Source organism: Halyomorpha halys, unplaced genomic scaffold (genome assembly GCF_000696795.3).
Source record: "Halyomorpha halys isolate HHAL.00 unplaced genomic scaffold, Hhal_1.1 Scaffold436.1, whole genome shotgun sequence".
Lineage (NCBI taxonomy): Eukaryota > Metazoa > Arthropoda > Insecta > Hemiptera > Pentatomidae > Halyomorpha > Halyomorpha halys.
The window spans coordinates 310,111-328,079 of record NW_027107600.1 but is presented as its reverse complement, the minus strand read 5'-3'; the positions used below and the strand labels follow the sequence as shown (position 1 = coordinate 328,079).

At 28.8% G+C, this 17,969-nt stretch overlaps 1 protein-coding gene across 1 annotated transcript in view; it reads right to left on the bottom strand.

Moving 5' to 3' along the window:
* The window catches only part of NKCC (sodium potassium chloride cotransporter), a gene marked incomplete in the record, with an annotated part of 126,193 nt that extends 109,711 nt beyond the window's left edge, over positions 1-16,482 (bottom strand). Inside the window, 1 exon segment of the mRNA XM_067045987.1 lies at positions 16,230-16,482. Within this exon segment, the coding sequence (XP_066902088.1) occupies positions 16,230-16,469 (240 nt within the window).
* Positions 16,483-17,969: the final 1,487 nt, after the last annotated feature.

Genomic DNA, 17,969 nt, shown 5'->3' with positions numbered 1-17,969 from the left:
TTACTTTATATTTTTAGCTAGATCGATACATACACATGTTCACACGTTTAGGTTTAGCAAGATTTGGTTATTTGGATCCAGGGAATCCAAAAACGTCAATATCAGTAAAAAAAAATCTGATTCGAAATTTTTCAAGTACGTAATTACTCCCCTTTTCACATTTTATTTAACTGTAAAAGTAAAAGTATATAATATATGAGGAGAAGAAAAGGTAAGTAAAAATAATATAAAATAAGTTCAACAATAAGCACTATAAAACAATTATCCAATTTAAATTGTTATAAAAAACGATTAATATCTAATGAGTTAAAAAACGAAACTAATTTTTTTAAACAGTTAATTTAATCCTTTTATTACACAATCACTTTTATTACTAGGTTACTAAAGTACCTACTACTTAGAGCTGTTGAACTGAAAAATTTTAATACTCAAGGTTCATTTATCCAAGTGACGGGCAGGTGTAGATTCTATTTCTGTCTTCACCTACCTGTCATTGGCGAATTATATTGATACAGGCCGGTTTCTTAGTGTAGTTCAAAATAAAATAAAATTAATCTTAAAAAAAAATGACTACGTGAACAAAGCAAATTATTTTAAATTATCATTAAATAAACATAATACAAGGACGTGGACAAAGTTTGTAATTATACTTTTAGTTTGATAAAATAATAGCACTCTTTCATAATTATAAGCTGGAAACTTATTTGAACGTAGAGGCGAGTGACATCATACAATGCCATCATACGTCCCAAAGTTTCGTGTAGATAAGTGGGCTTGTGTAGAAGTTGCTATTTTTGTGATTCAATAAAAAAAAATAAAAAATACCAAGAAAGGCGAAAATTATGAACTAAAAGAAAATGATAGAAAAGAGAAATTTTCTAACTTTTTTTTAAATAATAAACTTTTATATTCCTGTTGTTATTAAAAATCGTATTTTAAGGTTTCTCGAGACGGGAATTGCAAAAATAAATTTTTGTTCCAGCCAATAATACAGCAGTTTAACAAAAGATAACGAGAATCGTTAAAGATGGGACGGTCTTAGCTTTTCGAAGTTTCCGGTTCGAAACGGATGTCCCTAATTTTCCTTTTTTCTCCTTTAGCCCGGCAAGAGTGTCCTACTTTATTGTCCCCGAAAAAAATTCCCGTGAGCATATATCTCATAGTAGATTATTTTTACTAGTTTGTTTATATATTTTACTAGTTTGTTTATATAACTAGATGTGATGTTAACAAAAATCTTTATGATTACAGGCGGTCCCCGACTTTCGCACAATTTTAAAGATTCAATTGTTTAATCCTCTCTCAGGGGTCATCCGATCGCAGAGGATTGCAATGTGGTTCGGATCAAGAGGATAAAACAGTTTCAGTCTTGCATTGCTAAGTGCGTCAACGTGTTGTGTGTTTTGCTAATTTATTTCTTTAAGTTTAAACATTTGACTCTTAAAAATTGATAAATATGGAAATAATTAAACTTTCTGAAAACGATGAATTTTTTCCTTCAATCAGACATTAATACGGTGTAAACAGATCTACGATACGTTCAATTTTGAAAAACAAGAGTAAAATTAAGGAATCGGCCGATGCAGATAAAGATGCTGCGAAAGAATTTATTTCCTTATTATCCGAAATTGAAGATGGAGAATATTCTCCTAGTCAAATATGGAATGTATAGGAGGGGAGTTTGTTTTGGAAAACAATTCCTAATCGAATATTTTTATCGAAGGAAGAATCAGTTGCTCCTGGGCATAAGCCTTCAAAAAACCGACTGATATTCTTAGTGGAAACTTATCTGGTGTTTTAAAATTGAAGCCATTTGTTAGATAGTTTACCAAGCAGAAAATCCCAGAGGATTGAAAAAGGAAACTAAAAAATTGCTTCCGGTGTGTACAGTGTAAGTGAGGTAAAAAAAAAAGAAAAGGAAGAGAGAGAAAATTTACAGTGTAAAAAGTATACTAAGAAAAATTATAGAAATGATTGAAAGTTATTGAAAATCAAAACATAAAAAAATCACTCCTGGTTTTACAATCAATAACAGTGTATAGTTAAATTTAATGGCGAGTACGGCTGAAAGGATTATTCTCTTTAATGTCTGCGGTGTCGGTGGCGAGCTAGTCTTCAGTCTACAGGTATGAGGCGATCTATGGTATTAAATGAGGGGATTTACAGATTGAAGCGGCGTGGTAGTCTAGGAGCTTCTAGACCTTTATCTGCTGGGCGTACACCGGCGTCTATTGTGAAGGCGAGGTTGAGGCGATTTCTGTTGACGGATTGAGCAGTTTGAACTTCCAGCTTGTCCAGTGGGGGCTTTAAAGACTGCAGCGATGCGTCCACCATTCAAACCTCTAGTGACTAAGGCGGGGGAAAGCCCTCCTTAGCGGCAGCCATCTGAATTATTTAGATTGAATAACAGGGTTCGCTTATTTTCGAAGGTGCTGGAGCAATGGCGCGAAAATTGAATAGAAGTTATTGACTACAAAACACGGTGATTTGGAAATCAAATAAAAATACGCATCTTGGCAAATTTTTGACTATCATGGAATTCAATGTGAATGTGATCCCAATGGAGAGCGTAAATCTCCAGTACGTAGGGAAATCGAGAAAGACACGCCATGTGTATAGAAATCTTTACCAAGAAAAGAAAAAATGTGCGGTATTCAACAAATTCTCGACAACTTTATGAAGGAAACACCCGGAAGCACTTAACACCCCTCTTTAACATTATTATGTATCCATATTGATAGATAAATACATTAAAACACAATCTTTGGTACATATTTTTTTACATCCCCCTATTTACGAATAATCAACATTCGCACATACTTTCAGGAATCAATTATGTGTGAAAGTCGAGGGCCTACTGTACTTTCAATCAGGGGCTGAAGAATACAAATTTCGTAAAAATATCTAAGATCTTCTTGTCTTGGTTCATGACTTAAAATAAGAAACGCAGGTGACTAAAATGCCGAAATGGAAAAAAATGTCACATTAGGAGTGTACTGGTGAGAGAAATGCTCATTCTTACCGTTACGAGGAAGCCAGAACAGAACTGAATTGAGTATAAGTGGGGAGGTAAAAGGAGGAGTAACACAAACAAACAGTAATAAAAACACCAAATGGTTAACGGAAGGTTGACAAAAGTATAAACCAAACAGATGAAATTATAGGAAAATATAGGCGTTTATTTCCCAACATAAGCAAAATGCTTAAGGCTACACCTCTTCTGGGTTATTACTTTAATTTTTCTTATATAAGATAAATAACAAGTTACCATCGTAAATAATAAAAACAATGGATCAGTACATCATATTTAAAAAATGTATAAATTATTAAAGGAGGAAAAATAGAGGCTTCAAGTTCAAACCGGAAAAGTCGAGGCTTTCATATCTATACGTATTTGCTACATATTGGCATAAATGCAGTTCATATTCGTTATTTTCACCTCGAGGAACCCTAAGATATGAAATTTTATAGTGAGTAAAGTTGCGATACGCGCACAGCAAGAGATTTTTCATTCAGGTCACAGTGACTTTCTTTCTTTTTTTTTTTTTGGCGCCATAAGAAAAAAAATTGGGATAAATTATTATATCCAGGATAAACATTAGGAACAAGCTAGAAGTTTTAGAGGAATCCGGCATATGCAAAAACAGAACTCGCATTCTGGTCACGAAACACATTACACTAATAAGGGCCTTAAGAAAAGCTAACAGAAAATTTCCAACTTCGTCAAATCATAATTGGACAGAGCTGTACTATACATTTCATTATGTAAAATAAACATACGAACATATACTAAAATTTGACAAGATGAACAAAGGAAGTGAATTGTTCGGGGAATGATATTTGAAAATATGTATTGCAAAGTACGTCTAACTTAAGATACCGTATATAATTTCAACCTAAATAGAGAATAAAAAGTTAATTCTATTCAAAAATTGTAAAAACTTCAAAAAAAGTTTTTATTTATTTATTTTTTTTTGAAGAGTAAAAAAAGAAAATACAGTCAAAGGAGTTCATTAGAAATAAAAATAAATAAAAAATAAAAATGATATATACTTGTCGAAGTACATTGCAATTTCCATTTAATACTGCATCTTTTACATTAAATGCAAGGGTAAAACTGGCCAATTAAATAAATTGGTAACTATTATACAAAAAAATCATCAGTAAAACGCTAAACCATAAAATAATTTTTTAATTCCATGTTTTGGATTTTTTTTTATTTAAATAGATATATTTGTTGTTTAATCTTTGCCTACGATAAGCAATTAAATTAAATTTTATCAAACTACAAACTAAGTTAAATCAATTTGAACAATAAACAAAATTTGTTAGATTGTAAGATTATGGCATCCGTAATCGTCTAAACTGATCATTTTGTGACTGTACATTTCGAAATAAAAGCTGTATTATAACTTCACTGTATTATAACTTAAGCTGATGTAATAACTTCACATTTCAGATTTAATAGTAAAACTATTTAACGGCATAAAACTGGAAAAAAGAACATCCGATTCTACATTTTATTGAGGATATTCTCGAATTACGATAGATAAATTTACAACTTAAATACAATTTTATTAACACGATATCAATTGATTGGAATGAAGGGCATTTGAAATTGTAAATAAGAGTGATTTTGTAACTATAAATTTGTAAATAAAACTTTATTATCACAAAAAAATTATTTACAATTAAAATTTAAAAAAACAGATAAATATGGGAAACGAAATCTTGCTATTATGTAAACAAAATCAAAAATATTTTTCGATTGAGTAGAGGTGATTGTTTAATTGTAAAGATGAGCATTCTCAATTAAGTAAAACAAAAATTTTGTTACAGTAAATTTTTAATTAAAGCTTTGTTATAATTTTTTGATAAATTTATCCATAATTAAACTTTATAAACATTAAATAAATAAAATACTTAAAATGAAACCCTGCCATTATGTCAGAATTAAAAATATAATATGATTGAGTAGAGTAATCCCTAAATGATGGTGGTTTAAAATGCTACTATTCTGGTTCATTGCGAAATTCATAATTTTTTGTACTTTATTGAATACATTTAGATATCTAATTTTTAAATTAAAATGTTACTATTATTTACAACTTCAACACAATGCGACAAGTTACAACTAATTGTAAATAAATTTATTTACTGATTTATTTCTTTATTATAATTTTTGAAAACAGAAACGAGCTAATAATTGAATTCGCAAAACATCACGAAATCTATGTATTTAATAAATGCAATACATTCAATTTTTATATTGATATTGATTTATAAAATCAAAAACAAACAAACAAATAAATTCATAAAACTACTGGAAACACTTGTAAAGGAGATCATTGACTATAATTTCGGTTCGAGGTAAGAGAAAGTCAAAAGAGAAACCAAAATTGCCAGGAATTCAGTCTACAATTAGGAGAATGAACCCTAAGGTCGAGGCAAATGGTAATTTAGTTTTGAAAACAATTTTGGTTAATGAGGAATTGCTACTATACACTACCCAATTTTCATTACCTAAATTAATTATTAAAACTCATCTAAGACTAAAGATATAAAAATGAGAATGGTAGAAAAAGGGTTTTGAATATACAGTGGACATCATTTTGGAGATAGCCATTATTCGATTCGATGGAATTTAGCAAACCCGAAAAGTTCTTTTATACCAAACAGTATTATCTAGGCAGAGTCTTCCAGTTCGTTTAAAGACGTTCAATTTTTTTCATAAAAAATAAAATAAAATAGTAAATAACATTTATTATTTAAAAGTGTTTATTTAAGGTTATTATTTCAATTTTTTTTTTTCATTTCAGTGAAGAGTAGTGATTCTAAATAAAATCTTCATATAAATTGATGAACTCCTATGTGCATATAGATAGATAAATAGCGATCTTTTTCTAGATATCTGACAAATATTTACACAATATTTCAATAACGTAGAATTGATTAATAATCTTATTTAAAAAAGGAATTGCATGAACAATTTATTTTAAACGATATAAAAAAAAATTGTGGCCGCCTTGGGGCTGGAAATGAAACTTCTGGAAATAAAATAATGAATTACAATTTAATAAATAATGACCATGGGTTTTCTCTTAAAGCTTAAGGCTTAATGATGTTTAATTTAATGTCAGTCCTTACAGACATCCGTAGGTCTAATTATTTCTGAAATATAGTTTTCCAAAAATAAATTCACTAACTACTAATTTTTCTATACTTTGTTATGGCTGGATAAGGTTGCTTTTTAAAAAAAATGTATTTCGAGATCTATTTAACGTAAATAGCTCAACTAAGGCTCATATTTTAGCAGCTTTACTCTACTTTAAATGATGTTCTCTTAGGTTTTCTGGTGCTGTTGGTAGTTTTAAAGATCGAGAGCTCGGAATGAAAAATTAATTCTTTTAACTTTTTGAACAGCCACTATTTTTTATTCTCTCTTGGCAGACTCGTCAAGTTTGACTAGTAATTATACATATATTTCATTTAAGTAATCAAAAATTGGAGTACAATAACTGACTTTTCAACAGGGCTCTTATTCGATAACGATACTCTCATAAACTGGAATGCGTAGGTAAGAAAATATCTCTGAAGATTTTGATACCGAATCGAGTGATATTTATTGAGTGAGTGAAGACTCAATCTACCTTATTACGGTTTGCCACTGTTGGGCTTTTGGCATATTGGTAGAACTTGGTAACCAACAAAATAAATTTAATAAAAAATAAAAACTTTAAATGACCATTTAAATTGATTTTTTTTTTAAATTTTATAATTTCTATTAGCTTCTTAAACGTTTAAGAAAACGTACTGAAGAACGAGCAATATTAATTCTAAAGAGATTAGAAAAATTATTACATATGTATGCATTTACTTTTACCAGGTAGCCAATAAAATCATTTATTTGAAGGTAAAAACAACTTTTGATTACCCTGAGTGATTATTTTGCTAAACAGTTTGTAGACTCAGCGGCCTCAGGCCTCTAAGACAGTTGTTATCCTCGAACATCCACAAGGTTTTTTTTGGTTACTAGTTTCCTGTTGGGTGATAGGTTTAAGGAAATGTCAGGTATAATGGTCTGTTTAAATACAATTTGAAAGAATTTATTTGTTTTTCTTGGAAAATCACTATGGTCTTTGTTAATTATTATCAAAATACATCCTTTGTTCCACTAAGAAAAAAAAATAACCAATACTCTCCCTCTATAAAATTTAAGAATTTTACGTTTTGATGCTACAAGATTGTTTTTGAAGATTTGACACCGAAGCCGGTTTCACTCGGCTTCGGTGTCAAGTCTTCAAAAAGATGGTCATCGAAAGTGACCATAAACATCGGAATTTTGTTTCAAAGTTCATTGTAAACTCAACTAGTTTTAATTTCAGTTCTAACACACGTTTACGTCTAATAGTTTCTTAGATATAAGTTTATTCATAAATTTGTAGTTTTTCAGAAGAACGAAAAATCAATATTTTGGTGAATATCGTCGCTGCTCCTACAAAGATAAACGTTATAAAACCCTTGTTAGTACATTCAACTAGGTGTAATTTGAGCGACGTATTAGTTTTTAGTAGTAGGAGTAGACGTTTATATTATAATAAATTTATAAACTATTAATTTTTAGTTATTTGGTTAAAAAAATGCATTCATTATTCGTATTAGATTTCCCAAAATAACTTCTTACTAACATCTGATTTTAGATATTTAAAAAAAAAAAACTATCTCGGAAATTATCGAACGTAAATAGCTCTCATGGGGCTCATATTTTTTGCAAATTAATTAATCTATTTTAAATTGTGTTTTATTCAATTTTTTGATAGTTTTAAATAAAATGGATCACTGAATGTAAAATGAGCGAAAATATAAGGTTGTTCTTGAATATAAAAAAATTACGGGAACATGCACCTTAATAATTCACCAGGCTTCAATGTACCCGTTATATAACCTAGCAATAAAATAACAATTCTTCCAGGCCGGACCCGCCCAACTAAGACCCCTAGGAAACGACGTTCCTATATCACTTTTGAAATCTTTGCTTAAAACGGGCAGAGGATAATTTAAGATAGTTAAATCAAGCAATGTTCAGAAAGCACCTGAAATTTGACGTGATTTTTTTTTCTTTAAAGAATTCAAAAATGCATTTTTTGTAACGTTTTATATTTTTTTATATTCCCTCAACCATGATTTTCACTAAAGTGATAAAACATTGTGGTGAAATAACTTTTTTTTCGCAGGCTCTTGGACTATAAAGGCACTAAAAGTAAACATGAAATTTAAAAAAAAAATGTGAATGCAAAATTTTTAAATATAACTTAAACTCTATAACGATCCAAAAATAAAAGAATTTTCAATCAATAAATCAAAGCCTGTGTTGAAACTGGACTATTGCTATTAGAGTAGTATTTCCGCCTGATCGGAGAGACGTTCTAGCTATTTTTAGTAATAGGCACTTTCGTTTACTGCTTTATTCATGAGAATAGGTGGAGCCCGCTTCGTATTCGATTCACCAATATCTGAATCTAACATTTAATAATGAGCTATGATAAAAAGAAAATAATACATAAACAATTAAAAATACACTTTTACAAATGTATCGTAACATCGTGATAATCGAAGGATTTAATTTTAATATACATACTAAATAAATAAGTAAAAACATTGTTATGCACAGCGTGATAATGAAGTATTTATAAAAATATTTGCAGCATTATCCGAATTTACTCGTTAAAAAAATATATACTTATGATATTCAATAGCTTACTAATATATTATTAATATATTTAAACATTTAATCTTACTTTCAAAATAAGCAGCTCATTAAAGACTATAATTATCAAAATATAATTAAAAAACAAAATTATATTAATAGTTTATTTTAAAACAATTTATTTATTTGCCAATAGAATATAACCCGTTTGCGTGTGTTAATATTCGGTACTGCATGTAGTGCAGAGCTTCTGCCCCGTGTCCATTTCCTAGTTAAATGTGATAAGGACTTTTATTTTATTATTATGATAGTTCAAAATTTTTTATATTTTATATTATTCTCATGTGCATAGTATTAGTATGTTTATTTTATTTATCTTTCTATTTATAAACATACAGAGATTTTATTATTTATATATTTTTTAAATTTTTAAGCTTCCTTTCATTCCAAACTCCTTACTCATCCTAACCATTAATTCTTAATCTCTCATAATAACTGATAATCCTCCGAGGCGTCTGAAAAGAATATGGCCACGGGACCTTCTAATTTAAATTAATATTTGAAGTACCACCATTAGGTGGTTCCTTCCCATGATTATCAAGTGTTTGAATTATTCCTCCCATTTACTTATTGTTTTATTTTGTATAGTTGTTAATTATAATAAATAAAAATTAATTTTCTTTTTTATGAATGTGATCATTTATCACTAATACTTATTGCCTAAGGTTGTGGCAGAGTGTAATTATCAATAAATAAAAATTTGACTTGGTGCCACAAAAAAAAACGAAAAAAAAACAACACAAAAATTGTTGTTTTTTCAACAAAAAGTAAAAGTACTTAACAATTCGGTATTTGAGCCCAAAAATAAAATAACGAAATTTTTGGACTTTATTTTTTTAGTTTTGTGTTGATCAGTGAGCGCGTGTTTAAGTTATCTCTATTATTGTGATTTTCGCAAATAAATATCTAGAGACCAAACAGGACGAAAATTATGAACTAAATCCTTTTATTTTTCTGTTGCTGTAATAATTCTAATTTTAGGGTTTTCTGAATTGTGAATAACGAATATATATTTAGTGCATGCCAACAATACAACAGTTTAACAAAAGAAAACGAAACCGTGATGCAATCCTGAAAGATCGGGCGGACTCGGTTTTTCCCGTTCGAATCGAATATCTCATTTAGTTGTACATAAAATTATTTAATATTTCGTATTTATTCATTTTTTTTTTTACTAATAATAATAATATCTGGTTACTTATTACAAATAAAAAAATAAAGGTAATTTAGACGATTTTCTTTTTTAATTCAGCACTCAATCGCCGTTAAGTAGTTCAGTGAGAAGAGGACCTAGCTCATATAAAATATCATTTATTTTTACATTAATATATTGGGTTTAATCGTCTGAGTTAATACTGAACCGTTTTTGAGAAAGTCGATAAAATGTATAAAATCGATCAATAAAGTGGCACTTCTCATTGGTCAATTTTAATGCAAAAGTTGTCTAACAACAACCCACGAATACACCTCCCTTGAATATGTAAATTCAGTTTTGTGCGACATCTTGTTTTTTAGCAAGGCTGTTAATATGACAAACAGACCGTTTTGAGAGACTTAGTTATTTCGACGAAGGAGACCTTACAATGTGTTTCATTTCAATACTCGTATTCGAATTGAATTCCGTACATCATTCCCTTTAGACACTCTCACCAACAAAAGTAATTTATTTTAACAAAATAAGAAAATTTTATCTCAGTAGGGAAAATATGCGTAACATACCAATGATTCATTGAAGGAACAGATCGCATAGCTCTAGACTACATTAAAAAAATGAAACATATATTTAGTTATTTGAGTATCGCTTATCTTTACATTATTCGGCTCATGGGGATCAGAAAGGATTGCAGGATTATTATAGTCGCGAGATTATAATAAGTATAATATTAGGAATACCGGATTTTCTAGTACCGGAGTAGATACACAGCTATGTTATACCAACACTACATTATTAAGACTCAACACTTATCATCAACAGTCCAACTTATTTATTTTCAGAACCCAGCTAAAAACCAACACAAATTAGATTTTGATAACACTATGATTTTACGTAGAGAAAACAATATGTTCAAAAGAAAAATACTTGAGTCAATTTATATACCAGAGAACATCAATTATACAGTAAATTATAAAACAGACACAAGAAATTTGAACCGACACTATGCAGAGATTTTAAGCAAAATAAATTTATGAAAAATATGGGTAACATTTTATGTTACTATTTACAATTAATTTTTAAATGAATTTTAATAATATAATAAATAAAAATTAGAACAAAATTAAATTTAACATAAATTAATTATAAGGCTGGCCTGAGTGTAGGGAAGGTTAAAAATAGTTTGTTTATACGATAGATGGTAGAAGTTAGTTGATCTAAAATTAATAGTTTAAAAATTAATGGATCTGTGACAAAATAATTGAATGTGAGGAGTAAATTTATATTTAATGTATGTTAAATTATTTATAATAATGTTTTTAAAATTGTTACAAATTAATGTATAATAAAAGCTGTTAATTGTTAGATTGTCCTAAAAGATGACCGAATCAGCCGAAACATTGAACAATTAAAGATAAAATAAGAAGTGTTGAGACTTAACATGGATAACAATTGATTTATTTAACAACAAATACCAGACTCAAGAAATTGAAAATATTATATGTAAAGAAATATAATTTGTTATATAAAGTAATAATAATAATATACAGTAAGGAGAAGTATTTGGCTTGCGTGGAAAATTTCGAATTCGAGTTTTCTAACGAAACTCTTGTTTCATATGAACAGTATAGCTCAAAAACAAAAAGTGGTACATAACTGAAATTAAATACTAAAGGCAGGTAAATGTCTGGGTTGTAAGGGCAACTTTTAAGCTAAAATCGACCAAACGGAATTGCCACTTTATAAATCGATTTTAAGTATTTTTTAAACTTTATTAAAAATGTTTTGTATCCTATTATTTTCTTATTTTAACTATAATTATATATTGAGGATATTTTACAATTGATTCATTATTTAGAGATTTGTTTTTAAATAATTGCAAAATAGTAATTCATATACTTAAATATATGGTAAAAAAAAAAAATAATACAACGTAAGTTTACAATATCATATATAGGTAGTTTAAATTTTTTTTCATATTTCTTAAACATGCGGATAAACTTTATTTTATTTATATTCTAAATTTTATTTTATTTATTCGTGAAATATAGTGAAGATGTTCAGATTGAATAAGATTCCTTTTAAAAGCATTACTATTTTCTTTTTCTTTCAAATTTGAGTTCTCAATGCCCTTCTGTTAGAATTTAATGAAAACTTTCAATGCGACTATTGCATGTTTGATAAAAAGAACAAACTCCTTGTTATTAAAATACGATTAAAACAGATTTCTAATGTATCCTTCAATTGCTTTACTTCAATGGAGCTCAGTAGTATTATTTATTGCTGATAACTGTCAGATAGTTTCCAATTACAACTTTATTAAATAATTTAATGGAATTATTACAGTATCCTGGCCTTATTTCGTGAATTTCTATATCTCGGTATTTATTTTTTTTATTGGTATGATATTTTTTTAATAAAGAATTACGCTACCATGATTAAGGACGTTCATAGAATGAAGCTAGAAAGCATTCATTCATAGAACATATACAATCTCACCTAAAAAAATAAAACAAATTTAAATGATAAAAATAATAGCAACAAAGCCAATAACAAAAACAACACAGCCATCTTAATTCAAATATTTATTTTATATTAATGAAATAACACAACCGACGTTTCGGACGGTTCTTCCATCTCCAGGGTCTACTTCAAAAATAGTTACAGTTTTTGTTACATTAAGGTTTTGAAAAATATGCAAATCTTCTATTATGTTTTTTTTAATGTTTTTTATAATAGCTATTTTGCAAACCTGCAATACAGTCCTATGTTTTATAGTCATTGCAGTTCCATTTCCACCTGAATTTTTTTGATTTAATTTATAAGAATGATAATTTAGACATTTAATCTGTAAACAGTTTTTTACATTAATCACGAAATTTAAAGAGAAAATTGAACTGAAATGACAAAAAAAAATTAGGCATTGGAGGTGTGTAAAATAATCATAATATAAAATAAAGAAAAGAAAATTTGGCTATATTTCAAAACGTTAATGGAACAGAAAACTTTGTAACTAACATTGTATTTTGAAAATGGACAGAACGCCGGCAATGTTAGAACATTATTGTAAAATTAACAAAATTAAGTTAGAAGGCAAGTTAATTTCATAAATAGAAAAAAATAAATAAACATAAAATTACATAATTGCATTCAAATATGAAACCACTAAATAAAATAATAATAAAAATAAATTCAATTTTAGTAAAATATTTCCAGAATAATTCAACTAATGTTTTTTTTTTATATTCTCGTTTTTTATGGGTAAAAAAACATCTGAAACACAATTAGGAATGTGCTAGGTTCTCAAATAAGAATAATTTTTCAGATTCTAGGTAAAGTACAAAATATACTTTCTAGAAAATAGCTCATTTCTCCCTTATTACAGAGCATTGAAGTTATTATTTAAATTTTAATAACATATTCAGAATATCTTTCAAGTCATCCATTATTTATAATTTTTTATTTATTAATAACGAAATAGTATTTCATGGTCCTCTATTATTCAATTTTGAATATATGGCTAAATAATAAGTACGAAAAACATTTATAAATATATTTTACTATGATATTTTTACCTTTTTTTTTTTTTAATTCTTTGTGCGTACATGGACGTTGAATTAGAAAACATACTGAAATAAAATGGCATTTGTATTTAAAGGAATTAATAAACAATAAGAATTTAGTATATTTTATGATTATTTAATATTTTTTTAACTTTAAAAATAAACTTACAATAAAATCATTTTTTAAATATTTTAACTTGTAATTTATATTTAACTTGTAATGTAAATATTTTAACTTACACTCAATCATATACTTTACAATTATTAATAAAGCTAGTAGAACTGTTTATTTATTATTTTTTTAAAATATTACTGATCGACTTAAGATTGAAATCGAACTACAAATGAATCGAATGAGACCAATTAAACACAGAGACAAAAGCCAAACAGAATAAGCATGTAGCTACTTTATAGATTGGTTCAAGCCGGTTCTAACCTGTTCAAGAAAGGAATGAAGTAATGTCAAGTGCTCTAGCGTATTAGAGATTTCTTATTTGTTATAGTCAATCAAGGATTATTCCATTACGATTTTGAGATATATAGGTAAGCAGTAAATATAGAGTTTCGAATTCTTCGTTAGAAATAGTATAGCGTTCTAAAACGAGGAAATATTTTTTAAAAAATCTTTCTAACGGTATTGACCAAGTTTAAATATTGTGGTTATCTTATTTGCAAAACACTTTACTGAATGCGAGTATGTAATAACCCGCTAGTTTTTAGTCATTTCTGCGGAAATATTGAAATAACAAATATTTTAACATTTTATTTTTCATTATTAACAATTGGACAACATAAGAACATTATTGTTAATTTCACAAATAAGTGCAGATAAGTTAATTTCATTTTTTAATTTCTTATATAATACATATAATATTATTTTAATTAATTATGTAAATATTAAAAACGTGAACTAAAAACTCGATTAAGTGTAACTTGAAGCTCTGATAAAGTGATTAAACGAAATCATTCGAAACCGGAGAACATCATTTAGCTCCAATGACAACACTCCTATTTTCTTTAAATTATTCAAGGCATCTCAGAAATTGTTGAATTTATTTTAATCAGACTAGTATTTCAGAAACTTCGTAAGCATAAATATTTTCTAAATGATAAATATAGAATTGAAAGAAATAGGTTTACAATAAAAAAAAAATAATAAAGTTTGATAAAAATTAGAAAAAACAATATTATTTTTAAAAAAAACTTATTCAACTATGAAAATAAGATTTATGTAGTTTTGTCAACAGCTTAAAAATTATTAAAATTGATAAGATTAAGAATGAGTGGTTTATTCGACCAATTTTGTTTAACAAGTAATTTTTGTAGTTTCTACATAGATCAACAAAATAGAATTTCAAGTTAATGAACTATCCAGGCTCATTAAAGAAGAAATTAAAGTTATCATAGAAATCTGGCAATCAAAACAATAATTCTGATATGAATGTTCTAGAATACAGATAAATTTGGAAAATCAATTTTGATTCAAAAGAATATTTACACTAAGCATTAGATGCCATTGAATTTAAGATCACTCGAAGTTGTTTTATTGGGGATAAAATTGAAAATAATATTTTTATGTACTTAAAAAAAATCTATTGCATGGATGGGATTGGTAGCAATTTTTTACGTTTGAACATATTTTCTACTTAAATTAACAATGATTTTCTTAATATGAACTTCATTGTATTTACTTTTCTATGTTTTATTATAACACTACTTAATGATATAAATTTTAATTCTTAACTAAAAACCATATCATTAAATAGAAGTAATGGTTTCCATGATTACTAATTCATTTATATTTGCAAACGTTGGATTGATTTGTGGCTGTTAATCATTTCTTGGGATTATAAATAAATAAGAAAAAAAATAAAGTATTGATTGATATATGAGGAGGAAGTAAGTCGAGAGATTTAGTTGTATTATGGTCTTATATCGAAATTAATGTGAAAAAAAGAACGCGTAGTATTTTTATAAAGAAACACAAATCTTGGCTTAATTTATTTTCTGCTTCTAACTTTTTTTATTTCTTTACAACATACTATATTGGACATTTTATTTTAATTTAATTTGACATTTAAATTTATTTGCAATTTCATTTACTTATTAATTATTTTTGGTTATATGAACATGAACATTGAATGTCTATAAATTTATATAAAACTTTTATAACGAATAGAATATTTGTGTCTGGTCACCGGAAAAGAGAAATATGAGATATTCAAGAGTGGTATAGACATGATAGAATATATATTTTTAAAAAATGAAAAAAATTGACAAAGGATAAAAAAAACAAAACAGACATAAACATTTTAAAAAAAACAACAACATTGTAATGTGCTATAACTGTAGTAGTATCTTTATTAATTATTTTTTGGTCAGATTTTATATTACATCTTGTATGATTGATCAGTATGTTGTTAATTACAGCAACCTTATTATATTTGGCGAGCAAAGCTAAATAAATACAGCATTTCTTCCTTGAGTGTTTAACAGTTAATTGTTTTTATTTACTAAAACATAGCTCAGATGTAAAATATATAATTTTTATTTTCTTGAATTTTTAGATGATGAATTTTTAATTATTTGTTTAAACTGAGAAGAACCGAACATATACTCAGTTCTAACGCGCGGTATTGCTAATTTACCTGGCCCTTTTAAGTTTTACTTCCTCAGGAGTCGGCTGAAGTTCTGCCTTACGCCTTACTACCACCAAGCCAAGTTTAGGGACTTTATAATAACTGACCTGTGAGTACGGATGATCGCCGTGGAGTTCCCCTAGAGAAGGCCTCTTGGCAGATCCCCTGTTCTCGCGGTAGTAGTCCAGCCTAGGGAGGGCCTCCAGGGTGAGGGTGCAGAAAGAGTTGCGTTCCCTCCCAGTTCGCGGGGGCTGGTTGCCCCAGGAGGTCTCGAGGCAGGGATTCTCATAGCCTGTCCCCGGGCCCCCGGTCACACCGGCCTTCCTCAGCTCCCACTGTCGGCTCATACTCGAATGCCGACTCGTGGCCAGCCCCCACCAACTCATCCCCTCCGCTCTGGGTGCGGGGTGACCTCTCTTATCGTCGAGGGGTGGACAAACGCATCCACTTAATGAAGAGGTTCCCTCAAGCTATTGTTAATCATTACTTTAATTTTTAATTAATTTATTTAACTAATTATTTACGGGAAAAAAAATCATATTCACTTCATGTTCCGATTAACCACGATACGATAATCCATATAAATGGTAAAATAGATGATTGAGGAGAGTTATCAAGATAATAAAAATAATATCAAAATAATAAACATTTACGATTACGATATAAATGAGTAAAACATTCAGTGTATAAGTCATTGAGATTCATAACTCTCAACAACAGGTTCCATTCCGGTTGAAGTCGATAAGAATTTATTCAGCTATATCAACCGTGGTTGAAATATGTATAGAGCGTTTCAGGGTTAAATGTCCAACTGAAAATATGAATTATGGATATCAAAATATGAAAATAATTAATTTTCAAGGTATTTAAAACTGATGATTTAACTGTTGATGAAACCCTACAAAATAGGGCGAAATGTTGGTTACTAATAAATTGTATCTTTCATGACCACCAACCGGACCATCTTCCTACAATCATACGAAATTTGGTTTGAATGACTTTATTACTAACAATGTTTAACACACAGATTTTTTACAGCATTCGCAGTAATATCCCTACAATATTATACACTAGCTTTGAAGAGGTATGCATTGTTTAAGTGCACTTTTTAACCAATTTCCAGAATAGTAGCCATAAGAAAGCAAGGTAGATTATTTACAACTAATATTCCAGACTCTCCGTTCCACATATTTCCCTGACCCATGGAAATTATCTATAGTCAAAATGATACCCAAACCCCATAAGCCAGCAGAATACCCGTCCTCCTACCGTCCAATCTCTAAATTACCTATCATGGGCAAAATCCTAGAAAAACTCATTTTGAAACGCTTATACCCCAGCCTTGATTCCAATCATATAATACCAGATCACCAATTTGGATTCCGAACCTCTCATTCCACCCTATCCAGCAATATCATCGTGTGGTGGACGTTGTCTCGTCTTCTTTAGAGCGCTGAATGTACTGCGTGGGAGTCTTTTTCGATGTAGAACAGGCTTTTGATAGCGTCTGGCACCCGGGACTGCTTTACAAACTCCGTAAATTCCTACCTCCTACATACTTTCTCATTATTCGTTCCTTTCTCACTGACAGATTATTTAAATTAAACCACAATGGTTCCTATTCATCCCTCTTCTTTTAGTCCGCTGATGTTCCTCAGGGTAGTATCCTCGGTCCTATCCTCTACACAGGCTATAAAGCTGACATCCCAACCAATCTTAACATTATTCACACCACTTACCTGAAGACACATGCGTACTTGCAGTCAATAACCCTTTAATTGGATCACAAACTCTTCAATCTCATATCACAGCCCTCGAAGAATGGTGTCGTAATTGGAGGATTAAGA